Source organism: Ambystoma mexicanum, chromosome 13 (genome assembly GCF_040938575.1).
Source record: "Ambystoma mexicanum isolate Mex_15411 chromosome 13, UKY_AmexF1_1, whole genome shotgun sequence".
NCBI lineage: Eukaryota > Metazoa > Chordata > Amphibia > Caudata > Ambystomatidae > Ambystoma > Ambystoma mexicanum.
The window spans coordinates 108,974,036-108,992,686 of NC_090938.1; the positions used below are offsets into that span (position 1 = coordinate 108,974,036).

General features: G+C 40.1%; 1 protein-coding gene across 1 annotated transcript in view; it reads right to left on the minus strand.

Annotated features, from left to right (window-relative positions):
• Window positions 1-14,391: 14,391 nt before the first annotated feature.
• The window catches only part of LOC138520949 (AMP deaminase 1-like), a 2,571,753-nt gene continuing 2,567,493 nt past the window's right edge, over window positions 14,392-18,651 (minus strand). The window contains exon 12 of the mRNA XM_069633401.1: window positions 14,392-14,648. Coding sequence (XP_069489502.1) covers window positions 14,487-14,648 — 162 coding nt within the window. The 3' untranslated portion in view covers window positions 14,392-14,486. The remainder of the gene's footprint in view (window positions 14,649-18,651) is intronic.

An 18,651-nucleotide genomic window follows, 5' to 3' on the forward strand; every position in this document is an offset into this window, starting at 1 on the left:
CTTGACTCCTCGGCTGCCATCTTGGAATCTCCACATTACAATTTAACCCTATCCGTTGCATCTATGTCATCATTATGAGGATATGTATTGGTTGTTTGGTGAACTGCAGCCTTCGGTATTCATTTAATGCTTGTGTGCAATTTCATCTATACGAGTCAACAGCCAGAGATGTTAGATGTTAGACATGTGGGACCATTCCAAAACGGAAACACTGCTACGGTGAGCTTTACAAATGGCAAATAAATAAATAAATAAATACATTGAATGCTATGGATAGGAAAGTTAGCTATTTTATTAAAAGCACCTAAAAAATCATCATAAATTTGAAAAACAACATCAATGTTGAAGCAGCACGAAAATAAAACAATGCACCGTTCAGCAAAGCTCTCCCCAGTTTTAACAGCCCCACTCTCCCTTACACAATTGTCCCTGGTGTAACAGGGTTTTTGACAGGATGAAATGGCACTCCCGAGAAAAATGCAAACTGACACTAGAGGTCCCCTCTTTATGTATCTTTAGTAGTCTGGCAAGCAAGCTAGCAAACATGGCTGCAGCCAAACCTAAAGAGAAAAACTGTATGAGAATAACTCATTATTCAAGCATTTTCAATATATATATATATAAAAGAGAGAAAACAGAGGAAGTTTCTCTGTGATAAAGAAGACTATGCTAGTGGACGAATTTATACCTTTTCTAAAAAATATGATACAGTGAGAAAAGGATTACAGAGTCAAAAGAAAAATCCTACACCGGTTACTATAGATCTAGACTCAGAAACAGAAACAAGTGCAGGCTCATCAACCGATACTTCAATCTCAAGTAGTACCAACGAACCTCTTCCAAAATTAAAATTTTTTAGAAGAAATGAAACTCCTACACCAAGTAGGGAAGAACACGCAAGGCAGAAATCAGCCAAGGTACACAAGAGGAAGAAAAGACGAGGGACTAGAGGCCAACCCAACAAAAAAAAGAGGACAGTCAGAAACCCGGCCGACACGCTCTGGCAAGGCCAAAAAACAGAAGCAATAATGTCAACTCAAAACCCACAAGTTGTCAATTTATCAGAGAAGACACTAACTGATTTAGAAATCAACATCTTGTCAAAGGGGCTGTCATTTTGTCCAATATCAAACTTCGACTATGCCCAATGTAGAGTGGACGTGCATCTGTTTATCAGAAAAATCAGATTGGCCAAATTTTTTGCCAACACAAACTCCAATGAAAGGTCAAGTAATATGGAACTAGAAGTACCATCTGAACTAACGATCAGAGATATACCTACTCTGTGCACTTTAACCTCATTACAAGAAGAAAACGAGTTGGCAGTAAAATTAGCATCACATGAACCTGAATGGAGCACCAACGTACCGGAGGATCTATCCACTAATATACCGGCACCAAGTCTTTTAAAGAAAAAATCAAAATTTATTCCTCCAAATAACAACATGACATATATAGACCTCTTTGAAGACTTTATCATAGACGATTTAAAGAAACTGGCCTCCGTCAATCTAAAACTGAATCACAATGTGACCTCAGACGAACGGACAGCAATAAACAACTTGAAACAAGACAAATCAATTGTCATTCGTCCCTCAGACAAGGGAGGAAACATTGTAATTTTAAATGCAAGTGATTATAAACGGGAGGCCATGCGTCAACTTAATCAAATCAACAACTATGAAAAGTTACCTGCGAATCCATATAAAATGTACAAAACAGAATATGATTTGAAACTGTCCAATTGGCAAGCAATGGGTCTACTAACACAACAAGAAATGGCATTCTTATCAAAAGATTTTCCCATCTTACCAATCATACATTTCATTCCCAAGATCCACAAAAGCATGAGAAAACCGCCGGGTAGACCGATAGTCGCATCAATTGACTCCCTACTTGAAAATACATCCAAATACCTGGATCATTTTCTTTTTCCATTCGTTCAAACTCTGCCCTCCTACATCAAAGATACGTCTGATTTCCTCCAGCAGATTGACCAAATACCATGGAAACCAGGATATTTACTTATAACCTTAGATGTCGTGTCATTGTACACATGTATTGAACATCAAGAAGGCATGGAAGCTGTCAGAAGATATCTATCCACCAGATCTCTTAGTTTCAGAGATCATTCACAGATGTTACTGGACATGCTCCTTTACTGTCTTACTCATAATGCCTTCATGTTTGACAGACTACATTATAAGCAATTGTGTGGTACAGCTATGGGTACTACAGTTGCACCGACATACGCAAATTTGTTTATGGGCAACTGGGAGACAAAACTGCTGGCTGATGAAACAATGCATCGATATACCAACAAGGTAGCTTTATGGCGTCGCTACATCGACGATCTGTTTATAATATGGGAGGGCAGTGAATTGGAATGGATGAGTTTCTTCAATACCCTAAATGCGCAGAATGGCAGTCTCAAATTCACCGAACATCATGATCCAACAGAAGTGGTATTTTTGGATATCAAAGTTAAGATCAAAGATGGAGTGATCACTACGGAAACATACCGAAAACCAACTAGTACTAATTCATTACTCCATGCAGATAGCGCACACCCGAGATGCCTTAAAAACAGCATACCATATGGTGAATTTCTACGTATGAAAAGAAATTGTAGCGAGAGTGAAACATTTGAAGAAAATGCAATCAGAACAGCGGCTAACTTTTTAGCAAGAGGCTATAAGAAGTCAACAATCAATAGCGCATTTAATCAGTGTGCTAAACTAACCAGAGGGGCTATCCTAAGAAAAAACAAAGAAAAAAGCCAATTGAAACTACAGGATACAAAAACTGACAATATAAGATTTATTACAACTTACAACAATGGGGCCAGAGAAATCCAAAAAATTATAGGTAAACATTGGTCAATACTAAAGAAAGATTTGGATATTAAAGAGCACATCCAGCCAAATGCAAGTGTAACATTCAGGAAGGCCAAATCATTACAAACAGAACTGTCGCCAAGTCTTTATATCACTCCTGTTCAATCTACAACTCAATGGCTAGCAAGCAACCAAAATGGTTTTTACAAATGCACTAAATGCAAAGCTTGCAAATATGGGATTTCTCTCAAACATTACATACACCCGCGGACAAAGAGAAAGATTATGATAACTAAACACATTACCTGTTCTACGTCTTACGTAGTGTATGCAATTACATGCGACTGTAACCTCTGGTACATCGGAAGCACAAAGTTGGAAGTGAAACTACGTGTATTGCAACACCTTCGGGCCATCAAAAATAAAGATCCGTCTTATCCTCTCGCAAAACATTTTGAAGAAAAGCACAATGGTGACATATCATCTTTAAAATATTTTGGAATAGATAAAATATCCCCACACCCAAGAGGGGGCAATCGGGAAAGAAAATTGCGACAAACAGAATGTAAATACATTGTGGATTACCATACTAAAAACCCGGGAGGTCACAACAAAGATGAAGAACTTTACACCTTTGTGGGGGAATAGAATTTCCTCGGAATGATCTATGTTTGAGTCAATACTTTTCTACACAGTGCCAATATGTATTCATAATACCCTTTCTTGGACATAAGATTTGGTTTTAAACAAGTATCAATGTTTGTATATATTGTTGTAAAACAAATGGTTTTAACAATTTTCTAAGAAGCTTTTTTAAATATATTGTGATATGTGTGTTAAATTACAGATCTCCATTTTTAACATTTACTAGTCCACGTTTTAAACATCTATGCATTTCAATTAATGTAGATCCTGGAAACATGATGAACAAAATACAATCAATGAAAGAGTACACCATTATAGGATATTATACCTAAAGGTGAATAGTCATATAATGGGACTGATCCAATACTAAGGATATTAATTTTGAAGTGCTAAGAGGTAATTTAATCAAAGTATGAAATTTTGTCATTACTGTCCATCATAAGAAATTATGAATGATAATCACGTATCAATTGTATGCCATATAAAATGCAAGCACTATGCACTTTATTGAGGCGATCATGGAAAATAATATTTACTATCATTAATTTTTCCTTTTTTGTATAAAAACAGTTACATGACAGTTCATCTAACTTAAGACCACATTAATTAATGATGGAGAGCAAATAACAATGGCGTCAAATATATGCAAAACTATAAAATTGCTTTTAATTTCTAGCATCGTGCACTTTAAGCACAATGCACCTTAAGGCCATAATACATCATGCACCTTTTAGCTATGACAACTGTGTAGAGTATGTGCAAAAATATTATAATATTGCTCTAAACCTCTATTACTGTGCACTTCAGGCACCATGCACTTTAAGGTTATGATCAAATAGTATACACTTTACGGTTTCCTAATAGAGCAATTTTATTTCGAGAACCATGCACTTAAAGCACAGTGCACTTTAAGGTCTTATGCACTTTACGATCATGACATTAATGTGTAAATATATGCAAAATTATATCATGGTTCTTATTCCCTGGCACTATGCATTTCCAGCACCACGCACTTTAAAGTTAAAGTCAAGTTAATTTAAAACAACTCAATCATGTGATTTGGAATTCAATTATAAACTACAGCCATGCACAGCTTATGTATCTAAAAGAAAAGACAATTTTTTTCGAATGAAATGTATAAACAAGTGAAATGATGTCAACACAAGATGCATGATAAAACTGCCAATATACATTACAAAGAAACATTTTCAACATGGCACCCATGTTAACCAGGTCCAATGCTATACATTTCTTCACATGAAAGTGAAGAGGGACTATAACATCAGAAAAATGTTAAAAGGAGATACCTGTTTTCTATGTTTACAATCCGACGAAGCCCGGAAGGGTGAAACGCGTAATTGTTTGTTCTCTCCTGAAACTGCTTGTCCACCGTGTTTTTCAAGGCAAAATAAAGGACGTACGATGGAGATCCTTCTTTGCATCTGGTGCATTTTTATTTGGGAGAAGAGTGCCGCCTAAAAAGCTGTGAACAGCTTTTCTTTTTTGTTTTCTTTCCCTTTGATATATATATATATATATATATATATATATATGGAATATATATATTTATTTTATTTATTTATTTATTTTATTTATTTATTGGTCATTTGAATGGCGCCTACACACAAGTGTTTCCAGGCGCCACAAGACAAAAGAGGAGGGGGTGGAGGGGGGGGGTGGGGGGGCAAAGGATTAAAACAAAAACAGTAATGGTCGTACTAGGTCTTATAACATTCTTACAGTGCAAGTGCAGAAACAAAGTGCAAGGGACGGTGAAAATATGGAGCACCGTTTTAAAGTGAACTGCAATCCTGATTGGCTGTCATTCATTTAACTAACGTAGACATTTATCATCTCTGTCTCTGAGCATACTCGTGTCCTGAACTGCTCATGATGCTGTGCCAGTAGCTGTTGCCACATTCCTAATGTGGGGTGCCCCAGGGCTCCTGCATAGCACCCACCCTCTACAACCTGTTCACACGTCCTCTCTTCAATCTCCTCGATTCTATGGGCATCTCATACACGAATTATGCCGATGACACCCAAGTACTCATCCCGCTTACAGGTGACTATGAGCTGGACAAGAACACCCTCAACTCCATCTACGCCACCATCCAAGCCTGGATGGCTGACAATTGGCTTTGTCTCAATAGCGAGAAGACCGAGCTTTTACTTATTGGGTCACCAACCACTCTAGGCAACCGTGACAAACAATACACCTCTTTTACCATCGACAGCATACCGATTGCGGTATCCCAATCAGTCAAGACTCTAGGAGTCTACCTCGACTCTAATCTCACCATGGACGGGCATGTTAATGCCATAGCCTCCTCATCAGCATACTACTCCAAACTCATCTACGCAGCAAGACCCTTCCTATCCTCACAAAATGGCCTCACTATTGCTAGGGCCATCATAGGATCCAGGTTGGACTACTGCAATGCACTCCTTGGTGGGACCTCCGGAAAACACATCGCTAAACTCCAGCTTGCCCAGAACAACGCCCTCAGGGCCGCTACAGGTTTTTCCAGGAAAGACCACATTTCTGACCTTACGAGGCAGGTCCACTGGCTGCCCATTAGGCAGAGGATCATCTTTAAAATCCTCTCCCTCACCCATAAATGCCTCCATGACCCTGCTCCCCCCTACCTTGCCCAGAGAATTTCACGACCCACCTCGGCCAGGCCCACCAGATCTGCCTACACCAACCTGATTTCTACCCCCAAGACTTGTAGAGTACGTGCGGGCGGTTCGAGCTTCTCAGCCCTAGCAGCCTCACATTGGAACGCCCTACCTTCGCTCCTCAGGGGGATTGACTCTCACCTAGCCTTCCGCAAAGCCTTAAAAACTAGGCTGTTTGTCTAAACCTACCTGCCTTTATATCTACAGGCATACGAACGTCATTTGTAACTATGCTCCGCTCCTCTCTCTGTAACTAAGTACCTTATGTTTCCTATGTTTACATAATCTTGCTGCTTACGCCTTCATGTAATAGCGCCTCGATGTCTATGGGCTGCAGTGCGCTCTACAAATGTAAAAAATAAAATAAATTAAATAAATAAATAAAACTAAAAGTTACCATGTATGTATCTTTCACTTAATACTACACTGCTAATTTGGCACTAGGCATGTACCGCTGGAAAAAAAGCTTAGCTTTTTTCTCACGTCATGTACAGGAATAGCTGTACAGTGCCTTTGGCAGGCACAGTCTCTATGTGCCTTTCCTCTCAACTCAAGGGGCCTAGGAGTTGTCAGAGAAGTAAAATCTGTTGAAACAGTAGCAGTTTGCAAGGAAAGTCTCAGCTTGCTGAAAACGAGGGACTATACAGATTAGAAACCGAGAAAATTCCCACCCCTCCGCGCCAACAAACAAACACTTTCCTGGTGGAATACAAAAATTAAATTGAACAAGGATATTTTGTCCGTTTGATCTACTGAATCATTCAAGAAGCAGTTTAAAGAATGTCATTACAATCAATCTCTCGATGTGTGGAAAAGTGGCATCTCTGGGTTCTGGCATTTCTAGGGATGAAATGATGATGCCTGAACTATCATGTGACATAAGGAGAATAAAGGATCACCACATATTAAAGGTTGTTTGGATGATGGTATAGGGGTTGCAAGAACCTAATGTATTGGCAATTACCATTTAAAAGTATATTAGGATCCATGTAATACTTGTAGATTTGACATACAGAGCAGAGGGGAGAGAATAAAGTCTGCTTATGCCTTCCTCGTCTGTTCCATCACCAAATCTGGAAAATGTCCCCTTCCATCGTATTATATTGTAGCCAGAGATGTTATAACTTTATGGATTTTGCCTGTTTTTTTCAGTTTTATGTGGATTCCCCAACCACATTTACCTCGACCACCTTAAATTCGACTCTTGTTGGTCGTACAAAACTTTTTAAATGGGGGCCCTTCTCCCACCTCTAAACCCTCCAAGTTTATAAGCCCGTAAACATACGAGTACATATATATGCATGTTGGATGTACGATGAACAAGAGTCAAACCAAAACGTAGAAGAGGTAAGTGTAGTTGACGAAAGCACACGTTACTGTTTTTTGCACATGCAAAAACCAGATGGAATCCATAGGAATTCATAGTGAGGAAATGCACATGATTGTTAGGCAAAAGACATGTTTTAGCAGTCGCAACACGAGACCCTGACGAGTTACATATCATTCTCACAATATCAAATAATCACACAATCAATCATGCATGGTGGTAGCAGAGATAAACACAGACCATAGTAAATTAAGTACACTTGAGAGGTTCCAGAATTGGCTGGTGGTTCAAGGGCCAGGTTTGATGCTAACTTCCAGGTGGACCGTTTACTAGCTTAACATTTAAAATTAGAGGCTCAAAAAATATTTATTTGGCTACCATATGTCCTTTGAGAGGCAGAGAATCATAACACAAAACACAGCACATTGCTAACTGGTTAATTGGTTGTGAGCATCCAATTATAGGCAGGAAACATAATGTTGCAATTAAACATTAAGACTGTCTTTATTTTTACAAATTGCTTCAATACAGAACTGTTGAACGTTTTAACAACTATTGCTTCAAACAGTGAATGTATAACTATAAAATATGTCTATATTGAAACAAAATGAAGAATCGCTGTACAAATACAGAAAATTGCAAATATATTGTTTCTATGAAGCATGGATTTTCTGACATCTAGTATATCAATCAACTCTAATCAGTCTAAAATGTGCATGAATTACATGAATTACATGAATTCTGGGTATACTAACAGAAAATGTTAATGACTGATGGAGTCAGGAGCTTAAAGAAGATTTGATAAAGATATATTCATGCAAATACATTGAGAGTATTCAGCACATCCACCATCTAATTGCCCAGTGCCTTAATATTCAGGTTTAGCCAGAGAGTAACTGACACAAATGTCGCATCCCCAAATAAAGAATGCAAGCCAATCTATACAAGGCATAAGCACACAAATATCCCAACACGACCTCTGACATACAAGTGTGTACATTCTAATAATGTAAAGAAATCCTTGCTTTGCAGAGAGGAAATAATGGTATCTAACATTGCATAAGATTATCTAGTGCAGAGAATCTGATTCAAGTATTAAAATTGCACTGTGCTAATCTCTGGGTCAGACCATGTTTATCTTTGTTAGTTTAAGATCTATCAATGCTTCTGATCATAATCTATGCAACACAAGAATCCCGAAGAAAGCAGTCCATTAACTTTAAAGTTAAGGCTGCTCTATAACAGACTCCACTGAGAATTGTTCACATGACAGCAATTTCTTGTGAATGAACACCAAATGTACGACACATATATTTCTGGGAATAATATGTTTGATTTAAAGTATACAGACACTAGCTGTGTAGGAAGATTACGTTAGGTCAGAAATGATCATGAGATAATATATAGAAATGAAGATGGGTAATTATCGAAAATAGTATCAATTTCACAGAAGTGTTCTAAGTAGTGTCTGATAGAAAACTCAAGCAAAGAGTTGTCTATGATGTCACACGGAACCATGAGGTGACATGCACAACGTTGTTGATAGTTGCACAACTACAATGTAATGTTGCGTTTAGCGTCAGTGGTTGTCCCCTTTTCACACTCTGTGCTGTCTCCATGCAACAGCAAGGGATGAATTGGGGTATGAGGGATAACGGCACTGCATAGATGGGCAGATCCCTCAGCCACTCCTAAACCACAACAGCACTAAAACACCTGGTGTCCTGTCACTTTTACCCCCCCACCTTATGTTTCCATGCCCAAAAAACAATACCATACCTAGCACCCTACCATCCCCCAACCCCACATCTTTTGTGCTTGACCTCCCATCACAAAGAAAACACTCAATACCTGGCGTCCTGGCACAACCCACCACCTCTCTCATATTTATGTCTCCTGATCCCGCACTGAACCAAGCTAGTACATGATGTCCTGTCACTCACCCATACCTCCCTCTATCCCTCCGCCCACTCGCTCTCAATACTGTAGCTCTTGCCTTGTCAAAAGCTGCATACCACGCAAAGCATTTAGAGTGCGGGCCCACAGCTCTGTGAAACTGAAAGGCTAGCAGCTTCCGGCATTGGCTGTGAGCTCTGCTCAGTTTTTCCAGCCAGAGCACAGGGCCGTCATTGTTTCCTACAGGTCTAAGGAAATACGCTTAACACAGAGAAAATGCTGTATTCATCTTCCGTATCATCATAGCCGTGGAATAGGAATTCCATATTCCAGTGCTGTGACGTCACAGCCGGAGGATAAGGGATTTGTAAAGTTGTTTATGAACTAATGGAAAATAAAGTTATTACTGACACAACTAATTTAATGACATTCTGTGAAATGTGAGGACGGTATTAAGATGTACACTGTAAAGTCAATAGAATTATGCCTCCACATCAAAGTACGAGTTTGTACTATGTATTCTTTCTTAAGGAAATTAGCATAGCAATCGTACAACTAGTTTCGATGGACATTTAAATACTATAATTACATTTAGAACCAGATACAGTGGCAGGCCTCCATAATAATGCATTCAGAGCTAACGAAACATGAATATACATAACTCATAAACAAGACACACAGAATGGGGAACAAAGTATTATGGAGCCATATTGGTTTCTAGGAATTATGTTGACACATACTGTAGACCAAGAGACCAAAGCTCAAGTCATTTCTAATAGTCACATATATGTTTATTGGATATGGTTTAGTGAGAGGGGATTTGGGGGTAAGAATTTTATAGACTTCTGAATCATCTACTTTGAGAGTTTTTCGATGTGCTATTTGTTATTGATAACACTTATAGAACTTGTACTATATCCATACATTGAAGGGGTATTCATATGTATAACTAATGGCAATTATGTTATGCCTGTAAACTATTTTTCATAATTCAAGAGAAGCAGCTCATTCCTATACACAATGAATGTTAACTAATTGAAAGCCTGAGCAAATGGATTTGTATTATATATTATATAACAGCAACGTGCACAAATTGAGTCTTTTGAAGTACAGTATCAACTTTTTTCCTTACAAGTCACACACAATATTATACATGATGATTCTATCCCCAGACAGGCACATGCAACAAGTCAATAAGTGAAGCAATGAATGGGGAAATGCCACATTCAGAATTATGCACAATAAGTTCATGTCAAAGGCTCCCCACTGAAGTACTGATCTTTGCTTATTCAAGATTCATATTGTAAACGTTTAGAATTGTATCTTCTGCTGACAGACCAGACTGGAGAAGACACCTGCCACTATTTCTGGACTAAGTTTTTCACATGTGAATCCATGTTTTGTGTGGTCACTCTGCGGAGTTTATTCATTTTGTTTCCCTCAGAAACGTGGACTAAAATAAAAACAAAAAAAACACATGAGGCAAATTCTCAAAAAAGCAACATGGAGTAACTGACTTATACTTGGCATAGCTAAATCTAGAGAGGGCCAGACTATTCACAAATGAGGTTCAACTGAGCAACCACATTACTCAGCTAAACTTCTTTGTGGATTTGGCAACGTGTGCCCTACAGCATATTAACAGGTCTCCATGGTTATCTGAGAGTCGGGATGGGAATCGTTTCCCTTGCCCAGTTTTGGTGCTTTGCATATATATTTCATAACCACCTTGCAGATCAGAACCTGCAGAATGTGTTTGAGAGCCAGAAATATAATCTACAGTGCTTGAAAGAGGCTATTTAAAGCAGATCTCGACAGCGGCTTTCCACATAATTTAATATTATAGTGATCTTAGAGCAGGAAGCATGGACCAGAGTGGACCTTGCAAAGGGTTATCCCACAGTCCACTAAGACAGACCTGTCCTGGGAATGCTTTTTTCTAATCCCTGTGGGTGAGGGTCCTATTTTGTGCATCTCCTATTCAGGTTACAACAGCTAGTATAGAATGAACATGCATTCTTCCAAACCACTATATTCAGCCTGCAGTCACCCCAGTCCTGGAAAATGAGAAATCATTTCCTTGACGGACATTACTTTTTCGAGATGAGGGAAGATAAGACACTCAATGATATTGAGGACTGCTAAAATAATTGCCCACATCTCAAGTGGATATGGGGAATTACTTGGCCTGTTTAAGAACCAAAAGGTAGCCATAACCATTTATGTTGTACTATCCTTTACTTACATAACTACCAAGCAATTACAGAGCTGCTAACATCGATGTATATCCTCCAGGATAACATTATAAATACCTGGTAGAGATTGGCGAACAGTGGGCAAAGCTCCCATTTTCCAATAGCAATTTCTCTTCCTACACTGAGATTTATATTTGAAAATCCACCTAGCACTGTAGGTATGAAATGATTGGAAGAGCCTGTAAGAAACAGAGACTTTAGACGATTAAGATAAAATTACTGATTTGAAAGATCAACCTAGAGTCTTGCATAACATAAGGTCCTAATCAATCCATGGTAAGATTAATAAGAGGTACACTGGCAGATTGAAGTTCAAAACCTGTAACACAAAGACATTGCCCTGGAATATGTATCTTCAATGGCAACAGAAAAAATTAAGCTCTTACAAAGTTGTTTCCCCTTTCCAACTGAAATCTGAATATCCTCATCTCGGTATACAAAGTAACTTTGAAAACATTTACAGCTCAGCCCACAAGAACATTGTGGACTTGGAAATTATGTGTCTGGCAGTTGGTTGATGGTGTATTATGGCATTGATTTGGAAAAGTTTTTTTTGCCTTTCTGATTCCAGCTATCACTTCTTTGTTGGAGGAGCTAAAGCTGATGGCCATTGCCAAAAGGGCAAATAATACAACTATGTTACAAAATCAGTGGAGAGAGACGCTGGTTCATCTTTACATAATTTATGTTCAAAGACATGAAACTTACATAGGTGGAAAATATTCTCTAGAATCTTGCATTCGGCATATCAGGGATAATACCTTCTGGAAGGTGTTTTACTAACAGAGTGATTATACTGCCGTTCCGGGTCCTATGGTGGAATGAATTGCCTTATCTGTTTCGAAGATTGAAGAGGCAGAATAAGGGTAGGTAGAATTTGTATACATGGATTTTGTCACCCTATGGATTGAAAAGTTCAGTGTTTACTTTACTAGCCCTGAAGGTAAACAGTCTTAGACTATTTTCTTGTGAATGTATATCGCTTGAGCAGGTTCTATTGCTATCTCAAACCTTTAAAATCAGAGGGGCATATGCCCTTCAGAACTCAATGTGTATTCAGATCTCTTTAAATTTGAAAAAAACTTTAAAGGGATGGCTCGTCGAACACAACTGAATGCGGTCCTGATTTCGGCAGGGAATATGACCAGCAGACGAAGGGAAATCCTAGGCTATTGGGCGAATTATTAAGGGCTTTGAAACAAACTCCAGTATACATTGGTTCCAAATTTACTGATTTGATAGATCAACTCAGAGTCTTTCATGTAATAAGGTTGTAATCAATCCATGGTAAGATTAATAAGAGGTCCACTGGCAGATTGAAGCTCAAAGCCTGTCACACAAGGAGATTGCCCTAGAATATGTATCTTTGATGGCAACAGAAAATATGAAGCTCTTACAAGGTTGTTTCCCCTTCCCATTGAAATCTTAATATCCTCATATCTGTATGCAAAGTAACTTTAAAGAAATATACAGCTCAGCCCACAAGAACATTTTGCACTTGGAAATATTGCGTCTCCCAGTTGGTTGATGGTGTACTATGGCATTGATTTGGCAACGGTTGTTTTGCCTATATGATTCCAGCTATCAATTCTTTGTTAGAGGAGCTAAAGCTGATGGCCATTGCCAAAAGGACACATAAAACTATGTTACAAAATCAGTGGAGAGAGAATCTGGTTCATCTTTACATAATTTATGTTCAAAGATATGAAACTTACATAGGTGGAAAATATTATCTAGAAACTTGCAGTCTGCATACCAGGGGTAGACTTCTGGAATGTATTTTTACTACTAGAGGGATTGTGCTGCCATTCAGGGTCCTATGGTGGTCCGAATTGCCTTATCTGCTTGGAAGATTGAAGTGGCAGAATAAGGATAGGTAGAATGTGTATATATGGATGTTGTCGCCCTATGGATTGAAAAGCTCAGTGTTTACTTTATGGGCTCTGAAGGTAAACAGTCTTAGACTTTTTTCTTGGGAATGTATATCGCTTGAGCAGGTGCTATTGATATCTCAAACATTTAAAATCAGACAGGTGTATACCCTTCAGAGCACAATGAGTATTCTGATCTCTTTAAATATGAAATAACCTTTAAAGAGTGGCTAGTTGAACACAACTGAATGCAGTCCTGGTTTTGGCAGGCAATAGGGCCAGCAGACGAAGGGAAATCCTAGGCAACAGGGAGAATTTTTAAGGTTTTTGAAACCAACTCCAGTGTACATTGGTTCCATGGTTTTAGTTATTGGTTATTTAAGCTGCAGTTTGGAACATGTTGGTGTTTCAGTGAGTAATCTGTCCTGGTGAATGCCAAAGAACATAGCAGTTGAGGGGCAAAGCTGCAACCTGTTTGCAGAAATGCATGTGTAAAGAGTTTACTGATGTTACCTTTACCTATGTTTGCTGAGGGAAGGATTTACCACTGGATATGTAGAAGGTACACGAGTTGAGGTCTAGGATGCAGGACAGCATGACAGATTGCTCTTTTAGGTAGCATTTAGGTAGGTATTAAAAATAGATATGTACCTGGTCTAAAACACTGATATGCCATAAAGTAATGAAATAGAAAAGCTTTTATTCAACTACATTTAACCTGTTATCAGATTTGGTGTGTGGTGTTTGTAATTTTCTCTCTAACCTCGTTTCCACCACAAGTATCAAGTGGCTGAATAGTATGATGCATTATTCACTTTTTATTTCAAAATATGACTAATATTCAATGTATAATTTGTAGTAACAGTATGGGTTTTAAATGTCTCTGTAGTTTACCCAATGCTAACACATGTCTGTTGTCTTTTTCTTTTTTAGATTTGTAGCACTGCTCGTACAATACCGTCAATTACACGTATCACTTTGATCCCACCTTTATAGCCTGATATATTAAGTTAAGTTCATAACACCAAGTCTCATAACGGTAAGCCATTCTTATCTGTGATAAATTTGTCTTTGAAATATCATTTCCAATTGGTCCTTCCGCATAGTACTTTTCTCCCAAGAAGTGCACTTTATCCTGAAAGAAAACATAAAAGATAAACATATAACGGTATGTCTGCTTGTTTACCACACAAAGAATATTTGTTTTCATAGATCAATTGTATCTTTCTTAAATTAAATTTGTTGAAAGAGTAATTATACTTCTCCTAGATAGTCATCTTGAATACAAATATCTCTCAGAATGGCTCACTTGCTCTAGAGTATTCAAGCATCCATATATTACTTCTAGATTCCAAATGTTCTATCTACCGAAAGTAGTGTAAGACTCGTTATTCCACCCCATCAAAGCCGTCAGAGTTTGGACCCATCCGAATCAAAACTTGACAGCTATGTGATCATGTCTGGAGTAGGTATAAAGGAAAAGTTGCATTAAGCCTTTGATAATCTTGCTAGCAAAACAGAGGGTAAGAATAAAACATACACCCGGGGTCCCTAGATTATGTGGGGTGCGCAAATTGCAGCCAACTAGACCCTACAGATTAATATTGTGTAAATATGCACTAGGTGCAAAACAATCACACTCTGAGGACATATATATGCACAACAGCACTCAAAGGGGCAACCTTGTAACATTGTTTCTCTGAGCTTTGCTATCTGTAGAGGGCACTATCCTAATGACTGACTTCACCACATCACAAGTTGGTCTTTGATTACAAAGTTTCTACTATATGATAGGACATTACTTATTCTAAAGCTATCATACAGTTGCCTAGAGTTCAAGACTCCTTTCAATGGTATTTGCAGGGGTATTCGTCCATAATAGGCAACGGGTAGTTACCCACCACCCATTATGGACGAGGTAAAGCCAGCCCAGTGAAAACACTGAGCGCTCCTGGGCTGGCTTTATAATGTAAGGCAACATGGTTCCCTTTGACAGTTCAGGTACTCCAGCATGCATGTCCAGTAGGCTATGCAAGGCCTGGGGCGTTTTGCTTCCCCAGCGGTCAGCGGGAATGGCTCCTACCTAGATTTGTTAATTCGATAACATGAATGAGTAGAGAACTCACAGATCTCCTCCAACAACGGAGCCAGGTTTTGTGCCGGATTTTGAATATACAACAATGTATCATCAGCATAAAGAAATATTATTTTTGGTGGGCGAGCAATATGCAAGCCTCTGTGGGTGTGTTTATGTCGTATTATGGATGCCACAGGCTTGATCGTCAATGCGAAGAGTAAAGGGGAGAGAGGGCAACCCTGTTGTGTACCGCAACCCATAACAAAGATAGGCGAGACTGTACCACCAGTGCGGATCCTGGCAGTCGGGAAAGCGTACAGTAGTTGAATTAACTGTATGAAGGGACCTCCTAATCACATCTGCTGGAGAACCGCAAAGAGAAACTGCCAGGAGACGAATCAAAAGCCTTCTCGGCTTCGAGAGAGGCAGCCAAGGCCTGAGTGCGTGGATCAATCTGAGAGATGATGCTAAATAACCTGCAGAGACTGAGCGCCGTACAGCGGCCGAGATTAAATCCAGACTGGTCTGGGTGAACCAGGGTCGACATGCGGGTCAGGAGATGGGCGGATAGTAACTTAGCAGCTATCTTAGTGTCCAAATTGAGTAAGGATAGCATCCTGTACAAAGCCATCTCGGAGGCTGGTCTATTGGGCTTTAATAACACTTTAATCACTGCCTCTGAGAGCGAAGGGCGCAACCAACCGAGTCAGAAAGATTCCTCCCACACCCTCAGCAGCCTAGGGGTGAGGATATCATGGAACTCCTTGTAGAATTTAATGTCTAAACCGTCGGGGCCAGGGGCCTTACCGGACGGGAGTGCCATGATTGCCTCAGTGATCTCCTTGGGAGTTAAGGGTTGATTCAGTGCAAGCTGCGCTTCCTGTGGCACCATAGGAAGTGCAATCTTGTTCAAATAGCTCTCCAATTCCACACTGGTGCACCCATCAGAATTAGAGTATAGAGTCCTATAGATTTGGTGGAATTCACTGTTAATGTCCCCCGGTGCAGTAAGGAGAAGCCTAGATGGCCCCCTGACTCATGATTTGTTGCACGCCTTTCTCCGATCTGATGGTGTCGGCAAGAAACTGACCTGGTCTATCCGCCTCCCCATTAATGCCTATCCTGAGTAGGGTAATAGATCAGGTGGACCTCCGTATCAGCCAGTTCCCTGAACTTCAGTAAGTTTCCTTTTATGAGACCCAATAGTGCTCTGTTGTGTGTGGTGCCATATTCGTTCTCCAGTTCTCTCAGGTCTGTTTCGATGCTACCCAACTTACGGCTTGTTTCTTTCAGAGAACCCGAGGATATAGAGATCACCTCCCCTCTAACTCACACCTTAAAAGCATCCCAGACTGTGGAGTGGAGCTGCACAGACACCTCATTTCAATGAAAAAAAATCTGTGACCCCCTTGCACAGTGTTTCCAAAATGACTGAGTCTAATAAACATGTGGGGGGCATACGCCAGAGGCATCCCAGAGTACTGTCAGTGTAACGTTAGAATGATCAGAGATTGTTTGAGGGTGATTCCTACAGTCATGCACCCGTGCCATGAGCCTGGCCGGAACCAGCCAGTAGTCAATCCTGGACTGTGCGTTGTGTACTGACGAATAATAGGTATATTCTCGTATACCGGGTTATGGTCACTCCATGCATCTAACAGGTTGAGTTGTTGCATAATATGCAGAATTGTGCGGCCAGTGTTCGACAAATCACGTGCGGTAGCCCTAGAACGGTTGAGCACACAGTCCAGGATGGAGTTTTAATCACCACCACCACAAATAATACATGAGCGTACTACCCCAATAAGGATCCCCAGGACATGGAGATAAAACTCAGGGCCGTCTAGGTTGATGCCTTAGGTATTAACCAGTGTTATCTGATGCCAAATAACTTATCCCATAAGATCACGTACCTCCCCTGTGGATCAACGCAGCGCTTGGATTCCTAGAAAGGAAGTGAGTGGTGTATCAACGTCGTCACCCCTCTAGCTTGCGAAGAGTAGTTGGTATAACAACATTGCGTTCCCCAGAAAGTTGCAAACTGTTCATTTAGCGCCCCTTGGGCATGTGTCTCCTGAAGCATTACCCCTTTTGGGACCTGACACTTAATATACGCTACCACCTTGAGTGACTTGATTGGATGATTTAGGCCTCGAATGTTCGAGGTCATGAATGAGATCCTATTGTCTATAACGACGTGGTTGTGTGAAGTGAGGGCCCAAACACAAATGAAGAGAAGCAGAGAATAATTCTGCAGTGAGTAATTGAGTGACAGTCTGCACTGATTTTTAGTGAGGAACATAGTAACATGAAAACAAAAACATTTGAACCCCTGTGAACATTGATTCGCTCGTGCTTCGTTTGCCCCAACTTGATGCAATTCCAACCCACGACCCTCATCATCACCCTGAACTTGACGATGGACCCCACTAGAAAACAAAATTTAGTTGACAACCCCTTGGGGTGCGCTGTGAGCAGGGACTGCTAACAATCAGGAGGCTGCGGTGTCCGCAACCAGCCCCAGCAACATGGGATTGTATATCCATGTTCAACACCATGAAGGAGGGGCACATTGCAGTGTCCATAGTAATCAGTCATTGTCCATTATCTCAGGATCATTGTTGCGTGAGTGGGGGATACGGCCACCCTCACCGTCCCGCCTCGGAAATGGAATTAAAATGAAGGCTTCTATGTAGGCCGTGGCGTCCGCCAGGTTCTCAAAGCAGTGTGCGCGCCTGCCATGCTGGATGCGCAGTTTGGCCGGGTACAGTAGTGCATAGGGACGTATCTCATGCGTAGCAGCTTTTTAAATTAATCCCATGATTTACATTTAGCTTGCACATTGGCGGGGAAGTTCGGGCATATGTGAATATCGAAGGACCCAAATGGCCGCGCACCCTTTTCCCTGGCCAGATGCAGAATGAGATCTCTGTCCCGATAATTGAGTAGTTTAGACAGGGTAGTGCGAGGGGAAGTCCCCGGCTTGGGGACCGGAGCCAGTACAGGGTATGCCCTCTACACCAGGAAGTGCTGGGAGAACTTGATTTAAGCAAGTTTTCAA